This window comes from Vanellus vanellus (assembly GCF_965231255.1).
Source record: "Vanellus vanellus genome assembly, chromosome: 16".
Lineage (NCBI taxonomy): Eukaryota > Metazoa > Chordata > Aves > Charadriiformes > Charadriidae > Vanellus > Vanellus vanellus.
This window is the reverse complement of record NC_138921.1, coordinates 12636888-12656742: the sequence shown is the minus strand read 5'-3', so window position 1 is coordinate 12656742 and position 19855 is coordinate 12636888. Positions and strand designations below refer to the sequence as shown.

At 45.7% G+C, this 19855-nt stretch overlaps 1 protein-coding gene across 1 annotated transcript; it reads right to left on the bottom strand.

Moving 5' to 3' along the window:
* Positions 1-642: 642 nt before the first annotated feature.
* On the bottom strand, positions 643-18962 carry DHX37 (DEAH-box helicase 37). Its single transcript, XM_082491541.1, has 27 exons — positions 18787-18962; positions 17832-18001; positions 15948-16060; positions 14861-15188; positions 13990-14138; positions 13098-13190; positions 12522-12618; positions 12147-12260; positions 11322-11423; positions 10710-10824; positions 10251-10346; positions 9555-9628; positions 8671-8809; positions 8340-8416; positions 7550-7782; positions 6992-7103; positions 6280-6386; positions 5685-5873; positions 5432-5556; positions 5027-5143; positions 4733-4905; positions 4209-4323; positions 3645-3782; positions 3194-3288; positions 2658-2731; positions 1604-1701; positions 643-1045 (listed from the first exon to the last, which is right to left on the bottom strand). Exons 1-27 carry the CDS (start codon positions 18881-18883, stop codon positions 963-965), a joined length of 3423 nt encoding a protein of 1140 aa, XP_082347667.1. The 5' UTR covers positions 18884-18962; the 3' UTR covers positions 643-962.
* Positions 18963-19855: the final 893 nt, after the last annotated feature.

Genomic DNA, 19855 nt, shown 5'->3' with positions numbered 1-19855 from the left:
CCCCTGCGGTGTGCGGGAGCAGCGGGCGCAGGCATACACCCTCCTCTGGGCTTGCATCGTACCAGCTGCCTCCAGACCGTGGGGAGAGGATGGCCACTGCCCACACCTCCTCAGATCATGACAACGGCAAATTAACACAGCAAGAGGACTGGAGTTTACCAAGGAGGAAAAAGATTAGGTGAAAGGGAAGGTAAACTCAAGCCATACGTACTTTTCTGAGACAGGGAGGGGACACAACCAGGGTCCCCTGACCTGAGCTGGCCCAACGACAGTCCCTGCCCCATAACATCATGCTCGGAGCCTGGCTGGGCATCTTGGGGGAGGCTGGTGAGCGATTGCCTTTGCATCATTTGTTTGGGTTTTTCTGTTTGTTTTTTTTTTTTTTTTTCCCCTCTTTCCTTCAACTAAAATATCTTTATCTCAACCCATGAGTTTTCTCGCTTTTACGCTTCCTGTCCTCTGCCCCATCCAGCTGGGAGGGAGCGAGCGGCTGCGTGCTCCTTAATTGCTGGTCAGGGTCAATTCACCACAATGACCAAAGGTTTGGTCTGCATTTGGATCTGCAGTTACTCCCAAGGAAGCATCTACAAGGGTCTAAAACTCCGCTTATTGCAGCATCCCACATGGAAAACATTTCTCCCATCCAAACCAAGAACTATACATATTTATTATAGTCCATATGACTAATATAGTCCAAAGAGAAACTTCAGTTAAAAAAAATATCTGTAAAACGCAATGGATAATATTATCCAAACATTAATATTACAAAATACCAGCGAAACAGCTGGTAGGGCTTTTGAGAACAGAGGGCTTCCCAGAAAATCAGAGCAACACCCAGTTTGCTTACAAAAAGCTATGGATAACAGTTAGCCAGTCCATCTGGGTTATCAGATTTCCAAGGAAACACAAGCTCTTGAAACATCTTGGAGAAAAGGAGTCCATCAAGAACATCGTTGGGCACTTCACAGCGCTATGGGTGGCCACTTCTTGGCTACATCATCATGCATAGCTTCAGGGATCCACTGACAATAGGCCGTGAGCAAATCTGGAATGAAAGAGAGGAGCGATTAGTCAGCCACGGGAGTCAGGGACTGAGCGGTTTCGCTGGAAAGAAGAAGCCCCGCAGCACCACCCCGCTCACCAAGAACCAGCTTCCCATCACCGGGGCAGTGTTGGAGCTTGGACACTGCATGTAGATATGAAAGTATCAAGTATGGGAGAAGTACAGTGAAAGCCATCACTGCATTGCTTTGCTGCTGCTTTTATAAAGAACTCTTATAATCCGGTACCCTAATATTGAACAAAATCCATTTTACCTGGAAAAATTTTTTTCCCCAGTATCCACTGACAGTACCATCATAAACTAAGTTTTCAAAAGCCCCAACCATACATTTTAACTGTGGTTAGAACTACAGAAAAAAATCTTAAAATACAAATAAGTATTTGTACACAGAACATTACTGTTTCTGGTAAGAAAACAGCAAATATTTAAAGCTTATCGAGTGAAATCATCAATTTAAAAAATTATAATTCAATGGTGCTCGAGGTACTACAAAGTCTTCACTTTATATATGACTAATAATTAAGCAAGCAGAACACTTACATTTAGGATTTTTCTTCCATGCAGCCAGTAAAGCATCCCGATTATCACAATTTTCCGCAACTAGAGCCTGCAGGAGGGATTCTGTCCTGGGCTGAAGTCTAAATCAGTCCAAAATAAAAGAGCGCAATAAAACAATGTTCAATAGCACAGTTTAGCAAAGTGTTACAGCATTCAGCTCACCTTTCCGAATTCATACTCTTAGCATTTTTAAAAGGCTAAACATAAGACGTAGAAACACACGACCTCTGGATACAGAGACATGTCATTGGCTCAAGAAAGCTCACTAGAAATAGTTTCTTCCCCCTACCACAAGTTTTTGTTGTTAGAAGTAGCAGGAGGTTGCTTTCGTTGCTGACAGCATGAAGTTTTCTGCTGCGCAGCCGCATTAGCACACAGTAAAGTAAAAAGGAATCCATAGGTCCCGTGCTGAACTCGGAATTCAGGAAAATAGGAAAATACTTTGTAATTGTAGGACCCTCAAATAACATCAGTCACTTTCAACGAAGTCTTTCAAAATCCCTGCATCTATCAACTCCATGAAGACTCCTGGAAGACTCAGAGAAAGCTTATTCTGGTAAACACGGGAGGACAGCGGGGGGATAGCGAGGGAAGCGATAGCTGACACTCCTTTTGAGGGTCACAGTTCCATAAACATAATCAAAACCACCAGAAAAACATGGTGTATTGGAAACTAGTTTCTGAAAAGAAATACAGACAGTCTAGCTGGCCAAACTGCAAAGAAAAACAAGGAAAGTAGTAGTGCTCATCTGACAGTTTCTTACACACACGTGTGAGCGATTTACTTGTACGGAGCGGCCCGCAGAGGTCAGTGTGAGCAGCAGGCTGCCTGTGTTCTTCCGTACTGCCCTTACAAATGCCCAGTTCTCTTGAGACACAATTTTTCTTGGTAAGAAAACTCTTTTTCCTCTCCCTGCAGCTACAGCCAAGATCACTATCTAGAACACCCTTCCCAGCATTGAGTTTTTTTAATTTAAAAGGAAGTTAAAAGTGTTCGGTGCAGATAACATACTTAGGTTTGTTTTGAACAACTTACTTGGACCATGTCTTCAGCATTATGAGCGGACTGGACAGCAGACACCGGCTATAAGAACTCAACTTTTCAATGACCTGGAAAATTTGTTATAACAAGTACATAACAAAAAAGGTAAATTAATTGTTCTGTGGAGACAATCATCAATGAACTTGGACTACTGTAGATTTCCATCCCTTATCCTCCATTACCGTCTCTCTCCCATCCATGTCTCCATACCAATCTTGTCCCGACTGGCTTGCTAGATGACTCCTGTGTCTCAGAATGGACAAAGACACGAACTATAGGTTTTCTCCTTTGCAAAAACAGGACTTAAATTTGGGGGTCTCTTTCACCCAAATGCTCATTTTCATGCTGTTTCATGTTTTAAAGATATCTTCCCTACCCAAACAACTGCAGCAAACTCCTCCAGCCACCAGCAAGTTACGAGGAACGGGTACGCACACAAAGAAAAAAGCCACAAGGCTCATCTCCTCCAAAAATTGGGCTAAAAACTTATGGATAACATCAAGTCAGTAATATAGCTGGAAGACACTCACCTTTCCTTCAAGCAGGAACCTGGCAAAGTATTTGTAGCGATCAATACCTTCTGGGTAATCAACTTCCACAGCAGGGAGCTGCCAGCTAACTCGATCTGGAAAGAAAGATCACACCAGCTCTCCTCAACACTCGAAGAGGAGGGCAAATTTCCAAGGGAGATGTCACAACACAGGTGCTAAAAAAAAGCACTGGGGAGGATACTGCCACCACCCAGCCAGCCTTGCTCCTTAACAGAGGGAGCAGATGGGCATAAAATGTCCATGCCAATGGGAAGATGCTGATATTTAAATGCTCTGAATCCCATGGAGCTACCACTGTTAAGCTCTTTGAACAGTCCAAACTGAGTTTGACCTTTCTGGTCTGATGACAATCTTGTTAAAAGCAGCATTACAATAACTATAGAGCAGCTCTCAGATAGAACTACTGAGTGATGCTTTTCAAGACACTTACAAAAGACACTTGGTCTGTGACATCGAATTCGGCCCGTTTCGGGGCAGTAAGACGGAGGAGGATTCTCCAGAGGCTTCCCAAAGTGGCAGTACGGCGGCAAGAGGACAGGAATCCACTCGGGTTCGACTGCGGACACACCTTAGGAAAGGAAAAACCACACACCTCAATGAGGGATTGCTCCCGAGGGCTGCCACTCGCCAGCAGTCCCGTGAGCCAGGGGTCGGGATCTCATCTCCACAGATTTACTCGCATCTCATTTTTCTAGTCAGCTGTACAGATTTACATTCTTTTGTTCAGAGACCAGCAATAGGTCTAACAGGGCTGGTGCAGAGCAGCTATTTCAGAAGCTGAGCTTTGCTTCGGCCCATTCTGCTAGACAAAGAATAAACCAGGCCAATTTTTCCCCTGGTCCAGATCCAGAAAGCGTAAGGATCCAAATCCCAGGAGGCACAACCACTCTGTAAGGAGAGCACTCGGTCACCGCAGCAAGGGAAACATTCTGCTAAGGCATTTGTGAATTCCTCACCATACCCGCAGAACAAGCAGGGACCGCAGCAGTCTCACCTTTCATATACATTTTTGTAGTCTCAACAATTTCTTGGTACACCACAAACTCTGGGAGTTGTTTGAAGAGGACTGAGCTTGGATGGATGAACACTGGGTCGTCCAGGAGAGCGGTCTTTAAGAAAGCACAGAAGATTGAAGCACAGTAAGATGAGTTACTGGCAATCCAATTTGTTGATTGCATCTAATTTCTGTCTCTCTCAGATGTACATTTATATTGTTTCCTTAAGTGATGGAAGTTTTCGATAACCTCATAATTTTCTGCTTCGCCTTCTCTGGAGACATCAAGCACTTTGCAAGACGGACTAATGCTACTTCTTAGCTCTCTTATAACAATTCCTATGCAACAACTGGGAAATTGCAACACTGGAAACTTAAATACTATGGAGAGAAGCTGTAGAAAGCCAGCACCCACAGCGCCAATGCTGCATCCACTCAAAAGCTCAGAAGCTTTGCACAGGAGTGTCTATCTGTGCCTATCTGCCACACAGGGAAGAGGAATTTGGTCAAATCAAGCTGTTTACCTTGTAGGCATTTTTCCACTTGTCATCCAGAAGCTCTTCTGCCTGAACCCTTCGGGCAACGTGATCCCCCAGCCCTGCCAGCACAATCTGTCTCAAGTAAGTGGCTTGAGCTTCTGTCGGGGGCTTCATCTTTGGATCAACATAGAGGCCAGCATCAGTGCAGACCGAGTTCACTGCACGGAAAAAACGGTGCATTAAGATTCAATAGAAAGAAAAGGTTGCAACAAGAAGCCCAGTTGATTTGTCACCCCCGAAAGAGAATAAATACAGCAATTCCTCTCAAAACCCGCTTACCTGCTGTTGTCAGCTGCCCCCTCAAACGCCTGATTTCCAGCATGGCTTTGTACCGGAGCCCATTTTCTTCACAGAATTTACGGGTACACCCAGCATATTCACAGGCCCCCACTGCTCCTAGAAGTGAACGGTCAGGTGGAGAAAACGACTTAGCCGATCGGTTCTCCTAATTAAACCAACTGCGGGACAGTAACTGCCATAGTCAACACGTGCGTATCGCAGTTCCCACTCCTCATCAGCCTGGGACACTGGCAGGCTGCCCAGAGAACAGCCTAGAAAACATACTGCTGGATTTCGTCCTACAGCACGGGGATGCCTTTGGTTGTATAAAGCTGAGAGCTCAGGGTGATGGGGAGGAGAACAGAGTGGAAGTTGACAGCACAGGGCACCGGCTGCCTGCAATACCTAACATCACCATGAGGTCTCCTAGCTTCTGCGTCGGCCCCTGCCCAGCCCAGATCTTTTGCATCTGTAAAAGCCTTGCTCTCTTCCCCTTCAGTTTCACCGTCTCCTCCTCACTTACTGCTGGCCTAAAAGAAACACAAAACCGCATAAATGAGTACTGTGCTTACGTGCAGAGGGGCCTCAAGGTAAGAGAGGCATCAGCTGTGACGAGGTGATGCATCGTGTAAATAGGATGTCAGGCAAACTCACTCACCTGTCAAACTCTTCGAAAAGCTCTCGGACAGTCATTGCAGACACTATGGTAATGGTGTACGGTAGGCAGTCGTGCTGCCTGCTTAATGCCAACATCTTCGCATAGCGGGGCGCAACAGGAAAAGTGGCCATTATTCTGCCCAAGGGGCTAATAGGGCAGCTCAGCTTTGCTTCCAGCTGCTGCTTCAACCTCGAGGAGGAACAGAAAAAGTCATGGAATGAAGTGGACTTCTGCATTAGAACAAGTCTGTGTTTCTGGTTTTGGCAGCCCAGTTAATGATGTGTTTTCTCAGATTTTGTTATGTACTGCTCCCAAAAGCTGGGGGAAAGACTCCTCTTCCTCATGCAGCTCCCACCTGCCCTGCATGGCACACTCCCAGCAGTGTCTTTCCCTGCCCAAACACGCCCATGGCCAGTAAAACAAGCACAGGTGAACCCAAGACTCTTAAAACGCTGCCAGTCTGTAAAAAAGCACACCCTCCAATGCGAGGGCTGAGATGGAAAAGCAGGTGGGAGGACAGCGGTGCCCACCGCCTCGATGGTGGAGGCTGAGCAGCAGAGCCGAGAGGAAATTTGGGGGGGACCACAGATGTTACCTTCCCGTCATAGGGGGTTCCTTCAAGGCACCCAGGGCGATCAGCAGCTCCTCAGCTGCTGCAAGCACTTCTGTTGGAGGTGGTGTTGGGAACGGGAAGTTGATTACCTACGGACACCAAGAGAAAATGCCTCTCAGTACATCATCGACATGGCTCCCACTGAAAAGCAGAGTCTGAATGCCGTAACAAGTCCTTGAAGGGAGCAAAACCTTCCCCTCTGGTTACATATACCAAAGAAAAACATTTAGGATCTTTGCCAGGAGTGAGAGGAAAAGACATATAATGGGAGGAAACGCCTAGAACAAAAACATTAGGAAACAGGAATACCAGCGTCACCCTTAGCTGCCACTGACTCCAGGCACCGCCTAGGGCAGGCTGCTTTAAGGGCTAACTTTACATACTGCGCTTTCTGAAAGTGCTGAAGTATCTCCAAAACACTACCCCTGTTTGGACAGGTTTGGTTTTTTTTTCCTTCACTATTAAGAATACAAGAAAGGTCTTATTACCCGAACAAACACGTTGGTTAAGGCCTGGTGGAATTCATAGCAGCTTCTGTAATCTGCAGAGCCAAAATCAAGTCCCAGGATCCCAATTTCTGACACAAGACACAGCCTCAAGCAATGACGGCACAAAAGACATTTGTGTGGGTTTCTGGCTCCTAGGGGCAACCGCTTCAATGAGCTCTGTAGTACAAAGCCAATTTACACCTCACCTTTTCTATATTTAATGCCTTCATTTGCAGAATCAAGTCTTCTACCGGTCGCTTTGTTATTTCTGGAGCAGAAAATTTCTCAAAGTCCATGAAGACTGCTGAAGAGTATAACCTAGTGGACCAGAAATGTTGCTTAGAGACATAAAAGAAATCTTAACTCAGAAGATATGCATGAAAAACTGGGAAGGGATTTAGAAAAAGGCAGCTGTGGGTACTATTTACATAACCATGTAATTATTCACATGGTTGGGGCATACTGCCTTATTCACAAAAACTTGACTTGGCCTGGAGTGGAATCCATGCTAATCTGGCCACCAAAATAAGGGTTTTCAGCAAGAGCAAGGCCCCTGAGAAGCCAAACTGTCAAACCAACATCACCAGTGACAGTTCATGTTTGGCTTCACCTCTGCTATTTGAATGAAGAGTAGACAAAACCAAAACACTTCAAGCAGCAGCAGGTCCTTGTGGAAGGGGCAGCAGGAGGAGAGGAGCTGTCAAATTCACATTGACACTCGGGCTTTTGGTTTCTCCTAACGCTCCCCACAGCAGGTAGCTAACCTGTAACAGTGCCCTGGTTCCGTCCGGCCAGCCCGACCTGCCCTCTGGTTAGCTGAAGCTTGAGAGATCCAGGTGACTCTGAAAGACGAGACACCAGTAATTTTGTCGTAGAAACGTTTCTTGACCTTTCCACAGTCAACCACGTATTTGATGCCTGGGATGGTAAGCGATGTTTCAGCCACATTGGTGGCTACAACACAGAGTCTCGTGCCAGGAGGAGGAGCCCTGAATACCTACAAGAAAGAGATGGGCATATGAAATACACTGCCAACAACAGAAAAAAAGACAGGCAGTCAACTTGGATGGGCTGCAAAGGGATGACAATGCATATGGCACCGCAGGTGAAACCGAAGAGTGAGACCAAAGACGTAACCCTTTGTGTCTCCAGCTCTGGAGTCTGTGTCCAGCTCAGTTAATCCCTCAGAAACACCCACAGGGTCTCCCAGTGGAGCAGACACCCGTGTTGAGTCCTATTTAGACATACTGCTGCCACCTCCAAAGCCCAAGAGGGAACACAGGAATTTGTATGAACTGCCTGTTGGCAGCAGGATCCTGATGTGTGCCGGGGCCACGACTCATTTTAACACGCTGCAGGACCGTCACTTTTCATCTCTCCCAACCTGCTGAACTGGCCCATTAGGGAGATCCCGGCACAAGGCTGCTCCGATCTCACCCCAACTGAGGGGGAGTCCAAGATGGAAATTTTAACTCACAAAGCTCATGTGACTTTAGACAGTGATCACACATATCTATAAGGATCATTTAATCATCATGACAATAAATCCTTTACCTTTGCTTGTTTCTCTGGCGCTAGCAAAGAATAGAGCGGGAGCACATAGAGCGGAAGGGAGGAATCGGATTTATCATCTGTGAACAAACCAATGTTGTTAAATACACGGCAAGTCAACTTCCAGGTTTAGTCCCAACAACGTTCACAAACACCACTTCATTTAAAACCAGTGAAGTATTTGGTACAACGCTGAAGCTGGAAAATCTTAATTGCTTTTCCATGACACAGGTCTGCTGTGCTGTCACACCAGTTTAGCAAAGGACACCTAGCTTATGTCGCACATTTCACAGGTGACAACAGATATGGAATTTTTATTTCATAAGTGTCAAACCTTCTTCTGAGTCTCCATCTCCTAAATCAAGGTCAGTATCAGACCCTGCAATATCATCATCAGTTTCAGCATCTCTGTCTTCATCTCCTTCGTCCACTGGTACAACCGAGTAACTGTCCAGATCAATTTTGGGGAGTGTCTGAGAAAGACAGGAAAGACGACCACAGAGCATTAAGCAGGGACACAAACAGCACCTTTTATTGCTCTGAAAGCAAAGCTGAGCACTTACTCCAAACATGTTGACCTGAAGGTGACAGAAGGATTGAGAGATTTCATTTCTATTTCAAGGCTGAGGTTCGGCATTTGGTAACTCTGAGAGTTGGGGGGGAATAACCCAAGTATTTTAAACAGCATTGTGTGCTGAGCCAAGCTTCTTCACTTGGAGGATAGTCGTAAAGGGTAAAATTTCTTTAATTCGGGCCCCTTCAGCTACCAGGATTCTATGTCAGCAGACAGTATATCTGTAACATCAAGATCTCCTGCTAGCCAAGCACATATAGGACTTGGGCAGAAGCCAAACGCTACCCTTCACCACGGATACATCAGTCCCAATTTTGGGTAACAAATAGCGAGAGGAGGAGCAGCCCTGGAGCCAGCGAGTCTGGAACTCCTTCCATTAAAGTTTTAATGGCCATTACTCAACCAAAATCAATCTCCTGGCCATTATATCCAGGGTCACATTTTAGCACTCTGCTGCCCACAACGCAGCAGTTACCAGTGCAGGCAGTATTACTGGATTTCTTGAAGGGCCATGTGTAGGCTACAAGGCTTCGTGCAAGTCTAAATCAGCCTGGTGAGAAACACAGCTACACAGGAGTACTGCTTCGCAGGGAGGTTCCTGCTCCTTCCTGTCTCTTGGAGGAATTCTAGCCATCACACATTACCATAACTTTCTTCCGCTTCCTCGATTTCTTAAATTTTCTGATTTCTTCCATTGATTCTTCTTTGTCATCATCTCCTACAAAAACAGCCAGTGGAATTACTGTGAGCTGAGCATGCTTTCCTCTCAGAAAAGGTAGTGGGGAGAGTCTGGTCCCACTCCCATCTTTTTGGGGATTGAAAAAGTGTTACAGGATGAAAGGAGCAAATAGGGACATTGAAGGCAGAAGGGACAGGGATGACACACAAGTTTGACACTGTTGTTCCATTTGGGAACCACACAGAGGATCGACAGCAGCACACACAGTAACTGTATGCCTTGAGGTTTAGGAGACAATTAGCTGAGCTATATTAGAATTTGACTGTCTAACTTTCTAAAGTCATCTTGGGAAATTCCACTATCCTAAAAATAGCAGCATCAAGCAGCAGCATTTCCACTTTAATTCATGACCAACAGAGTAAGTGAAAGAAACGCAATGAATGCCGAGGAACTGGAAGGCATCACATACATAAACCTCTTCCCCAAACTCAAACCAGCACAAACTTAACAATCAGTCATCAAAATCATCCACACTGAGGTCCTTCCCCAACCCTTGTTTTTTGTTTTTTAAATAAAAGCTCCTATTTTTAAGGTGCAAAGCGAACCCATTTCTCAGTGAGAGAAATTCAGAGTTTAACAGCCCTTTATTCCATAGCATTACCTGCAGTGTTGTTTTTTTGGAACGGAAAGGCTTTCCTTAGCCTTCTACAGAGCGAGTGAACTTCTGCCTGGCCTGTTAAAAACACCAAAATCCCACCTGCAAGAGAAGAAATCACTCTCAACCTCATCATAGGTATTTCACCTTGGAAAGCTTCAGGTCTCGTTCCTGATAAAAGACAGGTCGAATATACCGCGAAGTATATATGGAAGAACAGGGTGTTTGACTGCATCTGTCTTCTACTCCCTCGAGAAGCATGATAATGTAACTATGATTTCATTGAAGGGTAATTTTCACAAGAAAAACCTTCTAAGTCAATACATCATTGCAATCCCATGTTCTACTTACAAAAAACCTCACCCCAAAACAAAACAAAACACAACACTTCCCCCAAAAACAACTCACAAAACTTTAGAGATGTTAAGTGTAAAGAATTTGGGAGGTTCTTGGCAGTGACCTTACCTGAGGGCAACATCCGATGGATTTTGCACACCTTTCTGAAGCACTCCCCACTGTAGTCATCTAGGGGGGTTTTCTTGTTAAAATGAACGGTTACAGGGAATTGCCTTGCATCTACCTAGAGAGGAAATACAAAACAGCGTTTGTTTGCTGTTTTAACTCCAGCACCATGTGGCATCTTTCACAGGAGGACTAGAAAAGCTCACCCTCTATTTCTGTTCAGCTCTTGGTTTTGGTAACCTACAAAACACCGGACCCACAGAAGTTGTGTCTGAACACCACAAAACCAAGCTAGAAATCAAAACTTAGTTCTTTCTTTCAGATCGTCAACTTGGATTGCGACTTTCTAGTTCTCCTGAACTGTAACTTACAGTTTTTCAAGTTAATCAGATTCTGTCGGGGCAGTTTTCTGATAAAAGTGGAAAGAAAAACACCCAAGTCTCAAAAGAAACAATAGTCTAAACAAAATAACTAATTTTAAATTGATATCTGAAAGCTTTCAGCACCAACTGGAAAGATTAGAGTGCCCCTATTTTTTAATCAATTTTATAAAGGAAACCCTCACTGCGTTTCAGCCATTACACCTGACGCAGACCCCAGGGAGGAGAACGGTACCTGAAGAACAGGAGGTGTAACAGAAAACAGCCTTTTGTTATCGGTGAAGTCTTCAACGCGAAGGGTAGCCGACATGACGATCAGCTTGAGCGGCAGCCCTTTCTGCGGGGACACAAAGGTGTTATTCTGTGCCTGAAAGCACGCGGCAGGTAAGCTACACGGCACACAAACCCCGAGCTAGTAGCAATACAAGTCTCTGCACCAAAGCACTCAAAATTTAAGACGACAAAAAGCGCCATGTCAAGTGAGAGAGGATACGCGCAGCTTCAGACGCAACGTGTCTTAAAATAGACAAAAACCCGCGCTGGCAATCCTGATGCTGACGGCGACCTGCCTCTAAACCACTGCGTTCTCTCTCCATCCATAAGTAAAACAGAACCAGACGCCAAGCGCCGCCCCGCAGTCCACCAGCCCCCAGCACCAGTCAGGACCAAACCCCTCACATCGTCAGCCCTGAAACATCTCCTCCTAAGCACTGCTGTCGGTGCCTTAATCCAGTGCGACAGGAAGCATCTTGCTTTCTTAGCACCTGCTAGTTTTAATTATTTACACGCCTCGTGGCACTGTAAGTCTAAAATGAGTTGGATATTGACTGAAAAATTATCCATCGGTGCTGATATGTACTGTTTTTCCCCTTTTTGTAAGCTCTGTGCTTCTTTGATCATATGGAAAGACAAACATATTGTCTGAGCGTTATTTCATGGTTTCCGCCAGATTTCCATTGAATTCCACATCACAGAGTCCCTCCTCCCCCAGAGCCTCTTCATGTCGAACATCCCCCTCCCCAGCACACCTGCCCCAATACTGAAATACTGCGTCTCTTACCTTTTGACGAAGAGGCACGATGCGAGACAAGAGGCCTATCAAGATATCTGTGTACATACTCCTTTCATGGGCTTCATCAATAATAATGACTTTGTACTTTGAAAGCAGAAAGTCCTGAGAAGAGAGATCGATTTCATCACGTGAAGCCTCACCCAAGGCCATCTTTAAGTCAAGACAACCTACAGCCACACAAACACTGATGCCCCATCCTCAGGGCTGTAGGCTCTCCCACATATCCCGGCAGAGTTTAACGTGTTTACCCTACACGAAGCAGCCTAGTTCCCAAGAATCATTTCCTTGCTCTCACTTTACACTACAGGATAACCTAATGTTTAGGGACTTGGGCAGGATTATAACACTGAGGACACAATTTACCTTCTGAATTTCTTTCAGCAGCACACCATCCGTCATGAACTTGATTTGTGTTTCATCTGTAACGTTGCCTTCATATCGGATTTGATACGAAACCACTCTGTGAGGACACAGCGGGGTAGCCACAAGAAAAAGCATGGGGAGGAACAGAAAATTCACGTTCAGACCAACCTAACTACATTAAGACTTGATGCCAAGACAAGACAGAAAGCACACTATCAGCTGCCCAGAGCATAGCACACACAAAACGCTAGAAGGTGGGATATACAGCAATGTCACCCCAAATTACTTCACTGTTGTGGGACGCTTTCTCATATGGAGACAAACTAGGACCACTTCTCCCCCACCATCTCCACAAAGCTCTCTAAAAAGTAACTTACAATGATTAGTAGCACCAAATCCGCACGTGCTCTTATTCTTTTTTATAGACAACCCCACGGAGGCGTTAGTAACCTTCCCGCAGTTCTTCACCAGAAACAGAAGGAACAGGCAATATGTAAATCTCCCTCTCATTCTGTCACATACAAGGAGCATCTCAGCCTTATCGTCCTAGCAAGGACTCAGCTTTTTTTGCCTCACCTGTGTGATAAGTTCATTTCCTTCGCGACTCGCTGGGACATGGACACTGCAGCCACACGCCGAGGCTCAGTGATCCCAATAGTACCGTCTGAACTAAAGGGACGAAGGAAAGAAAAGGAGAGGTTGTTTGGCTGCTTGTTTTAAAGACAGAAACACTTAGAGAGATGGCAACAGGATTTCTGCACAATGGTTCTAAATTACGCACCATCACTCACACAGTATCACTTTTAGTTATAATTAGAAGACAGAAAGGAACCTTTGGGATTACCCTTTTATTATATGTGTATTGAGCTGAAGATGCACGTATCACAGTAATTTTTTCCCCAAGTGTTGCCTGTGTAATTCCAGCTCACTGAACTCCGGGACCCCGTTGCCAGAGGATGTCCAGAGGGACGTTTCAGAAGAAACTCGGGCTGGGGCAGCAGCACAGCACAGCAGCTGGATGCACCCCGAGGCAGCTCACAAAAAGCATCTTATGATGCTTTGATCTTATGAGAAGCTCAAACGTTACCAATAGCACCAGATGAGCCACAGCTATTTTCAAAGATATTCTTAAGAAACACACACATTTTCTTGCAAAGGTAAAACCAAACCTCTGTAGGCAGAGATAGGCAGGCAATAAAGCCCCTCTGTAAAAAACAGGCCAGTGGCTTTGAAGAAAACTTTAATCTTAGACATTTCAAAAGATTGCCTATGTGGAGAGACTTTTGCAAGTCACAATCTTACTCCCTTCAGATTTTTTAAAAGCCCATTCAACATGGCCTCTACCAGGGCACGGGAAAGACCAGGTTCAGTTCAGCCGTATCAGAAGGAAAGAAACAAAACCAGAAGTGATTGAGCTCAGTGTGAATTCTTCTAATTACATTTGTTGCAAATAAAAGACGATTCATACCTGGCGTAGCCAGCTTCATAAAGAAACTGCGGGACTTGCGTGGTTTTACCGCTTCCCGTCTCTCCACATATGATGACAATGGGATTCTCATTAATGGCTTCCATGATTACTTGCTCTTCGGCAAGGATTGGAAGCTTTAGTCTTGCTTCCTAAATAATATAAAACACATATGTTAGTTGCACTGTTTTGTCTCTCGCTCCCTTTTTGTTTTCCCCAAGACTGAAAACTGTTACCTTCCTCAGTTCATAAAGCCCACAAAAAGGAATTCTGCAAGCTTTGTGGCTCAAAAAGCTCTGAACCAGCTAATAGTATCACACTGGCATGTCCAACAACTAGAGTCATCAGAAGAGCTTCCCAGAAAGCCACTGGCAAGCCCTGCACTTTAGTGTGTGAAACTTCAGGCTCCCTTGAGTTTATTAATATAGCACTTCAAGCAAAAACTCGTTTCACAACTCTGTCTCGTCTGTTCAGACACAGCTTTTCCCATTTCTACAGAATGCCCTGCCTACAGCAAATGGCGCAAAACTATCCCGCCCAAAATGCAGCGTAATGGAGAGCTAAAAGTGTCTTCACAAGATTTTCCAGCGAAGAACGATAAAAGACTACTAATAGATTCCGTATTTAAAACTAGAGACAAATGCATATATCCTAAACCAAAACTTGTCTGATGTAGCAGGAGGAAAACAGGTTTCAAGCTCAGAAATATCTGAGTACAACTTGCCAGAACAAAGGCCCCCAAGTGCACGCTGCTGCCATGCAGCGTTAGCCAGAGACAGGAGATAACACCAGTGTCCGCAGGGACCGGATCTGACAGAAGATACCATAGTCTCCAACGCTCTCGAAAAGCCCTTCACTGTTCACAGAGCCTCACCTGAATCTCAGGAGACCTGTCCACGGGAATGAAGACCGCAGGCTTGCTAGATGGTTTGTTGGAGGCCGTCTGGCAAACCGGCGCGCAAGGAGCAGCCGGCTGCTGGTTACCCACTGCCTTCTTCACACCTTCCTCTGGCTTTTCAGCAGCGTTCAAATCACTGGCTGAGGACTTCTCATTTTCTGGTTTCTGCTCTTCCTTCTCCTCCTCAGAGCTACTGGGTTCTTCCTCCGGCTCCGATTCAGAATCTGAGCTGTGTCTTCTCTTATTTGCACCACTGATGCTCCTGATCTTTTCGGGGACTGCAGTCCCTGGCTCCTGTATCACTCTACAATAAAACACCAACATGTGAACTACGTTTGGGTCAATGTTCTCCAGGACCTCAAGCCAGACACGTCTTCCACACAATCCAGAAAAGTTGCATCACCAAAAGTCACTGCCCAAGCCCGAACCCAGGTTTTACTCAAAAAGGGAAAACTGGTACACCTCGGGTGTAGTGCAGCGCCAGAAGAGGTTACCCAGAGAGCTTTACCCAGTTCTCCAAGGATCTCCATTCTTGGAGGTTTCCATGGCTTTGCTAGGTAAAGCTTCAGCTGACCCAACTGCTGGATTTGGATCTAAGCACGCTCTATACTGATATTTATTCATTTCTTCAGAAGACATCTTTGTAGTTTAATTTTTTTTCAACTTCTGCCAAAATGCAGCTCTTGATAAATTCAGTAACTAAGGACCGCATCAGTCGAACCAGCGGAGGGTTTCCAACACAAGAAAGTAAACGTTTATTCCACCAGTGATGCGCTTCAGCATAATTGTAAGAGTATGCGTATGTAATTGTCACCCACCTCGTCCCTTATGAAAGGGAAGACCGACTCATCTTAACTAACATCCTCTTGTTAGGAAAACAAGAAAATAACTACTATATTATCAGACTAAAATAGAAAATTATTTAACTCCATCCATTTTGAAGGACCTGTACACAGTAAGAAGAAAAAGTAAAATATATCAAACAAAAAAAAAAGCCAAGACGACTGCCAAGTTTCCAACTACAGTGATAAACCAGAACGGTTCTTCCCAAATAACGCTTTACCTTTTAGTCTGATACATGCGCTCCCCAATACCCAGTCTGGAAGTAGTATACAGGAGTTTCATTTCTGCCTCAGAAGCTTGGACCTCATTCAGCTTGCTCAGCAACTCAGCTCGCTATTTGGGAAAAAAAAAAAAAAACACACCAAAATCAGTGCTATTTTCACTAGGACATCATTCCATTTCAAGATTTGTGTTTGAGGTTTCAAGGGAGTACTCTGGCAAATCTTGCTGTGAAGCTGTAAAGATGTTCCTGCCACTCCACGGTCAGTCCTCCCCGATGAAGATTTCAGCCCTGCACCACAGCAAAAATAGAAACACGGCCTTGACCCTTCATTGCTGCAGTGAAAAGCTCAGCTGCACCCTTCAAATAACAGCAAAGAAAAATGGATTTGAACTAAAATGCTGGAGCGAGGGCTGGAGCAACGGAAGCCCTTCAACTCCCTCACACGGGACATAGCGCTGGCAGGAGGTCGGACAGCAGCAGTTTCAAACTACCTCCAAAAATAGAGTCCGTTTGTCAAAGCCGTTATTGAGACACTAAAATGAACCGGAATTTTGCCTGGAAAGCTTTTACAAAGATGGAAAAGCTGCATATGCCTACAGAAAATATACAAAAGCTGGAAATAAACATTGGAGAAGCACCGGCAGTAGCAGAGTCAGGGGTGCATCAAGCTTGGCATTTTGCAGCAGGACAAAGCTTCTGGTACAACCTGTGAGCACGCTTTAAAAACACCACATCATTTACTCTGCTAGTGATGTACTTCACAACACCTATCTATTCTGTCAGGGTATGTCCTGGATTGAGCGACACAGGACTAATTTCTCTTCTAATACTTGGGAAAACTGCACTTTTAGAAGACTCCAGTGTCTGAATTTGTGAAAATATTTACTTTACAGCCAGCTATGGTGTGTGGGTTTCAAGGTCTCAGTGTTTTAGAGCTCACCAGATGCAGGGATGAGGAGAAGTGAGACCCGGGCACTTGACCCACGCTGGCCAACGGGGTTATTTCATACCATCAACATCCCATTCACTGTAAGTTAGAAAGTTTGCTGCAAAGTTCTCTCTATCCCTCGATGGCTGCCATCCTGAGAACTTCGTGCCCTGGTGCCGGAGCCCTGAGCCCTTCCCTTCCTCCTGAAGCCGCAGCGCTCGCAGTGTCCCACATTTGCTGTGCACTGCCGGGAGCACACGGCTTCCTACGGATATAACTGGCTGAGTATAATCTTTGCATATTCTGTATTGGTGTCAGGATCAATATTGGTTCTTTAGTGCTGTTAATGTTAATTATGTAATCTTACTCTATTAAGTCTGTTTATACTTCAGCTCCCGGGTTTCCTTGTTTTTCCCAATTCCTTTTCCCGGGTGAGGAGGGGTCATTGGGTGATAGAGTGATTGTCTAAATGACAATAAATTGTTATGGGTCTCTCAAACCATAACAGGGTCAAAGACAGAATGGGAACCAGCACCCAGAAATGGCGCGTTCCTGCAACACCCACTCCACGGAGAGGGAGGGGAAGGCTTTTCTCTGCTAGAGTTACACTTGGGAGGCCACGGGTGACAGCACGTTTTTGCCAAAACGCCCAGCAAAGGGACGGTTCGCACTGTTGTAACCTAAACTTCAGCATCTGCACATCCTTGAGATGCCCTGGAGAGTTCACACCCCAAAATCCGCTCGCTGACTCTGCAGAGCAGCCACCCCACTGCTGTTTTTTCACACCAGCAACGCAATCGCCTCACAGATCGGGGACTGCCCACGGCACAGCGAGAGGGAAACCTCTACAGCTGCTTATTAACATCCACCTTTTCCATACACCGATATTACGTTGACTTTATCGTTGTAACTGAAGTCACAAAGTTAGCAGTTAGCAGCAAGCAGCAGCGTACCTGTTTTTTCTTTTCCTTCTGCTCTAAAACTTTCTGCAGGTTTTTCTTCTGTTTCTTGCTTAGCGGTTTCTTCTGCGGTTGCACAACACAGGCTACTTTTTTCTTCTTTGTTTTTTTCGCTGGCAGGACCAGGGCATTACTTCCATCGATTCCCTTCAGCGTTGCTTCATCTGAAAGTATTTGTTTGGTTATTTCCCAGTGCCAGGCGGATTATTTTCAGCGCGCTGCTTAACAGGCTTATCCCAATCCATACTAGATTTAGCTGTTTTAAACAAACACAACCCTCACCCCCAGCCGCCAAAAAAAAAAAAAAAAAAAAAAAAAAAAATCCCACATCATCAGCAAAGGGCCATGACAGCGGGGCCTGGATAACCCGGTGCTTCCTACAGCCCTGGGGGTGATTTGCCCTGACTTACGTAACGCACTATGAAATTTTTGCCTTTTGATTGCCCTCCCGCGGGTGAGGGGGCAGGGGAGCAGCCCAGGACACCCGGTGCCGTGGGGTGACCGCGCGGCCGCCTGCCTCTCCCGGACAGAACTCGGTGGTAATGCTAAAAATCCGTATTAGTTAAGTTTGAATAATAAAAATAGCATAATATACGTGGGGTTTTTAAAAGTAACATTTGAGAATGCAAATGTTAAACGTCAAAAATATTAAGCATAAAAATTTTTAATAATTGCTTTAATAAAGAGTTGCTTAAATGCAGTAATTACTTTAACAGCACTATTAATGCAAAGCCTATAGAATACTTTAAAATAACTTTAACGCTTCCAATGAAAGCACGACAAAACTCTGGCAAAGACACGACAATGACTCTAATCTCAGCAGCTCCACGGTCCCGTGAGCAGCGTTAACAGCCCCGGCTTGCCGTAAGGAACACGACGCCGAGGACGAGGACGAGGACAGCCGGGCCGGGCAGCCCCGCCACGGCCTCCGGGCCGGGTCCCGCCGCACCTCCCAGCTCCAGCGGCAGCTCCGGCGGCAGCTCCGGCTGCGCGGTGCCCTGCGGCAGGCGGGCCTTCCAGTTGTGCCGGCGGCGCGCCCGGCCCATGGCGGCGGGACGGGGAAGGTGACGGGGACCGGGACGGAGACCGAGACAGCCTCACGTGGAGCTGCCTGAGACCGCCACTTCCGGGGGCCGCACGATCTCGCGAGAAGAGGGCGGGGGCGCAGCGTGCGCAGGCGCAGTACGGGACGCGGGTGCTGGGGGTGGAGCCCCGAGGGGCGGGGCGGGGCGGGGCGGGGCGCGGCCGGGCCATCCTGAGCGCGGGAACCGCCGCTCCCGCCGCCGCCCCGGAGGCGCCCGACAAAGCCAATTCATGCCTCGGTGCAAAGTTTCAGTAAACGTTTATTTGAAGCTTTGTCACAATACCATAGTTGATTTGTGAAATTGGTCTACAAATATTTACCTACGCAGTACATTGATTCGGTGGTCAGGTAAGTAATAAATAAAGGCAGGTGCAGCTCTGTAAAAAATAAGTCTGATATATTTGTAACTACTTAACATCAGTAGGATCTACTATTTCCCTATGTCAAAAGTATACACACATCATCTCTTCAGACCAAATTATTTTTTACATGAACACCATTGTACAAACCGAAACACTATAATTTTCGAAGTCTGATGTACAGAACGGCTGTGGAATCACTACCACCAGTGCCGACGACGAGCAAATACCGTTTCCGCAAAAAGAAAAAGATCAATCTCTAAACGTGCTGTCACCACAGCGCGATGGAATGACTCGAAAGTTCAAAATACATGCGGATACAATAAAACCTTTTATTTTCCAACCCAGACAAAGAGAACTTATGGTCATTTACGTCATTAGCTGCCAAATACGGATCAGTACGGGAGGCAAATCACACTGAAAAACTTGTACGCCATCGAAGAGCTAAGATTGACACTGGTCTATTTTCCACACTAACGATGCAACAAGTCTTTAAAAGCAAATCACAATTTGAAGGACACACTACTAAGTACAGCACTGAATTACACCAGATTTTATACGTTGCACTCTGACAC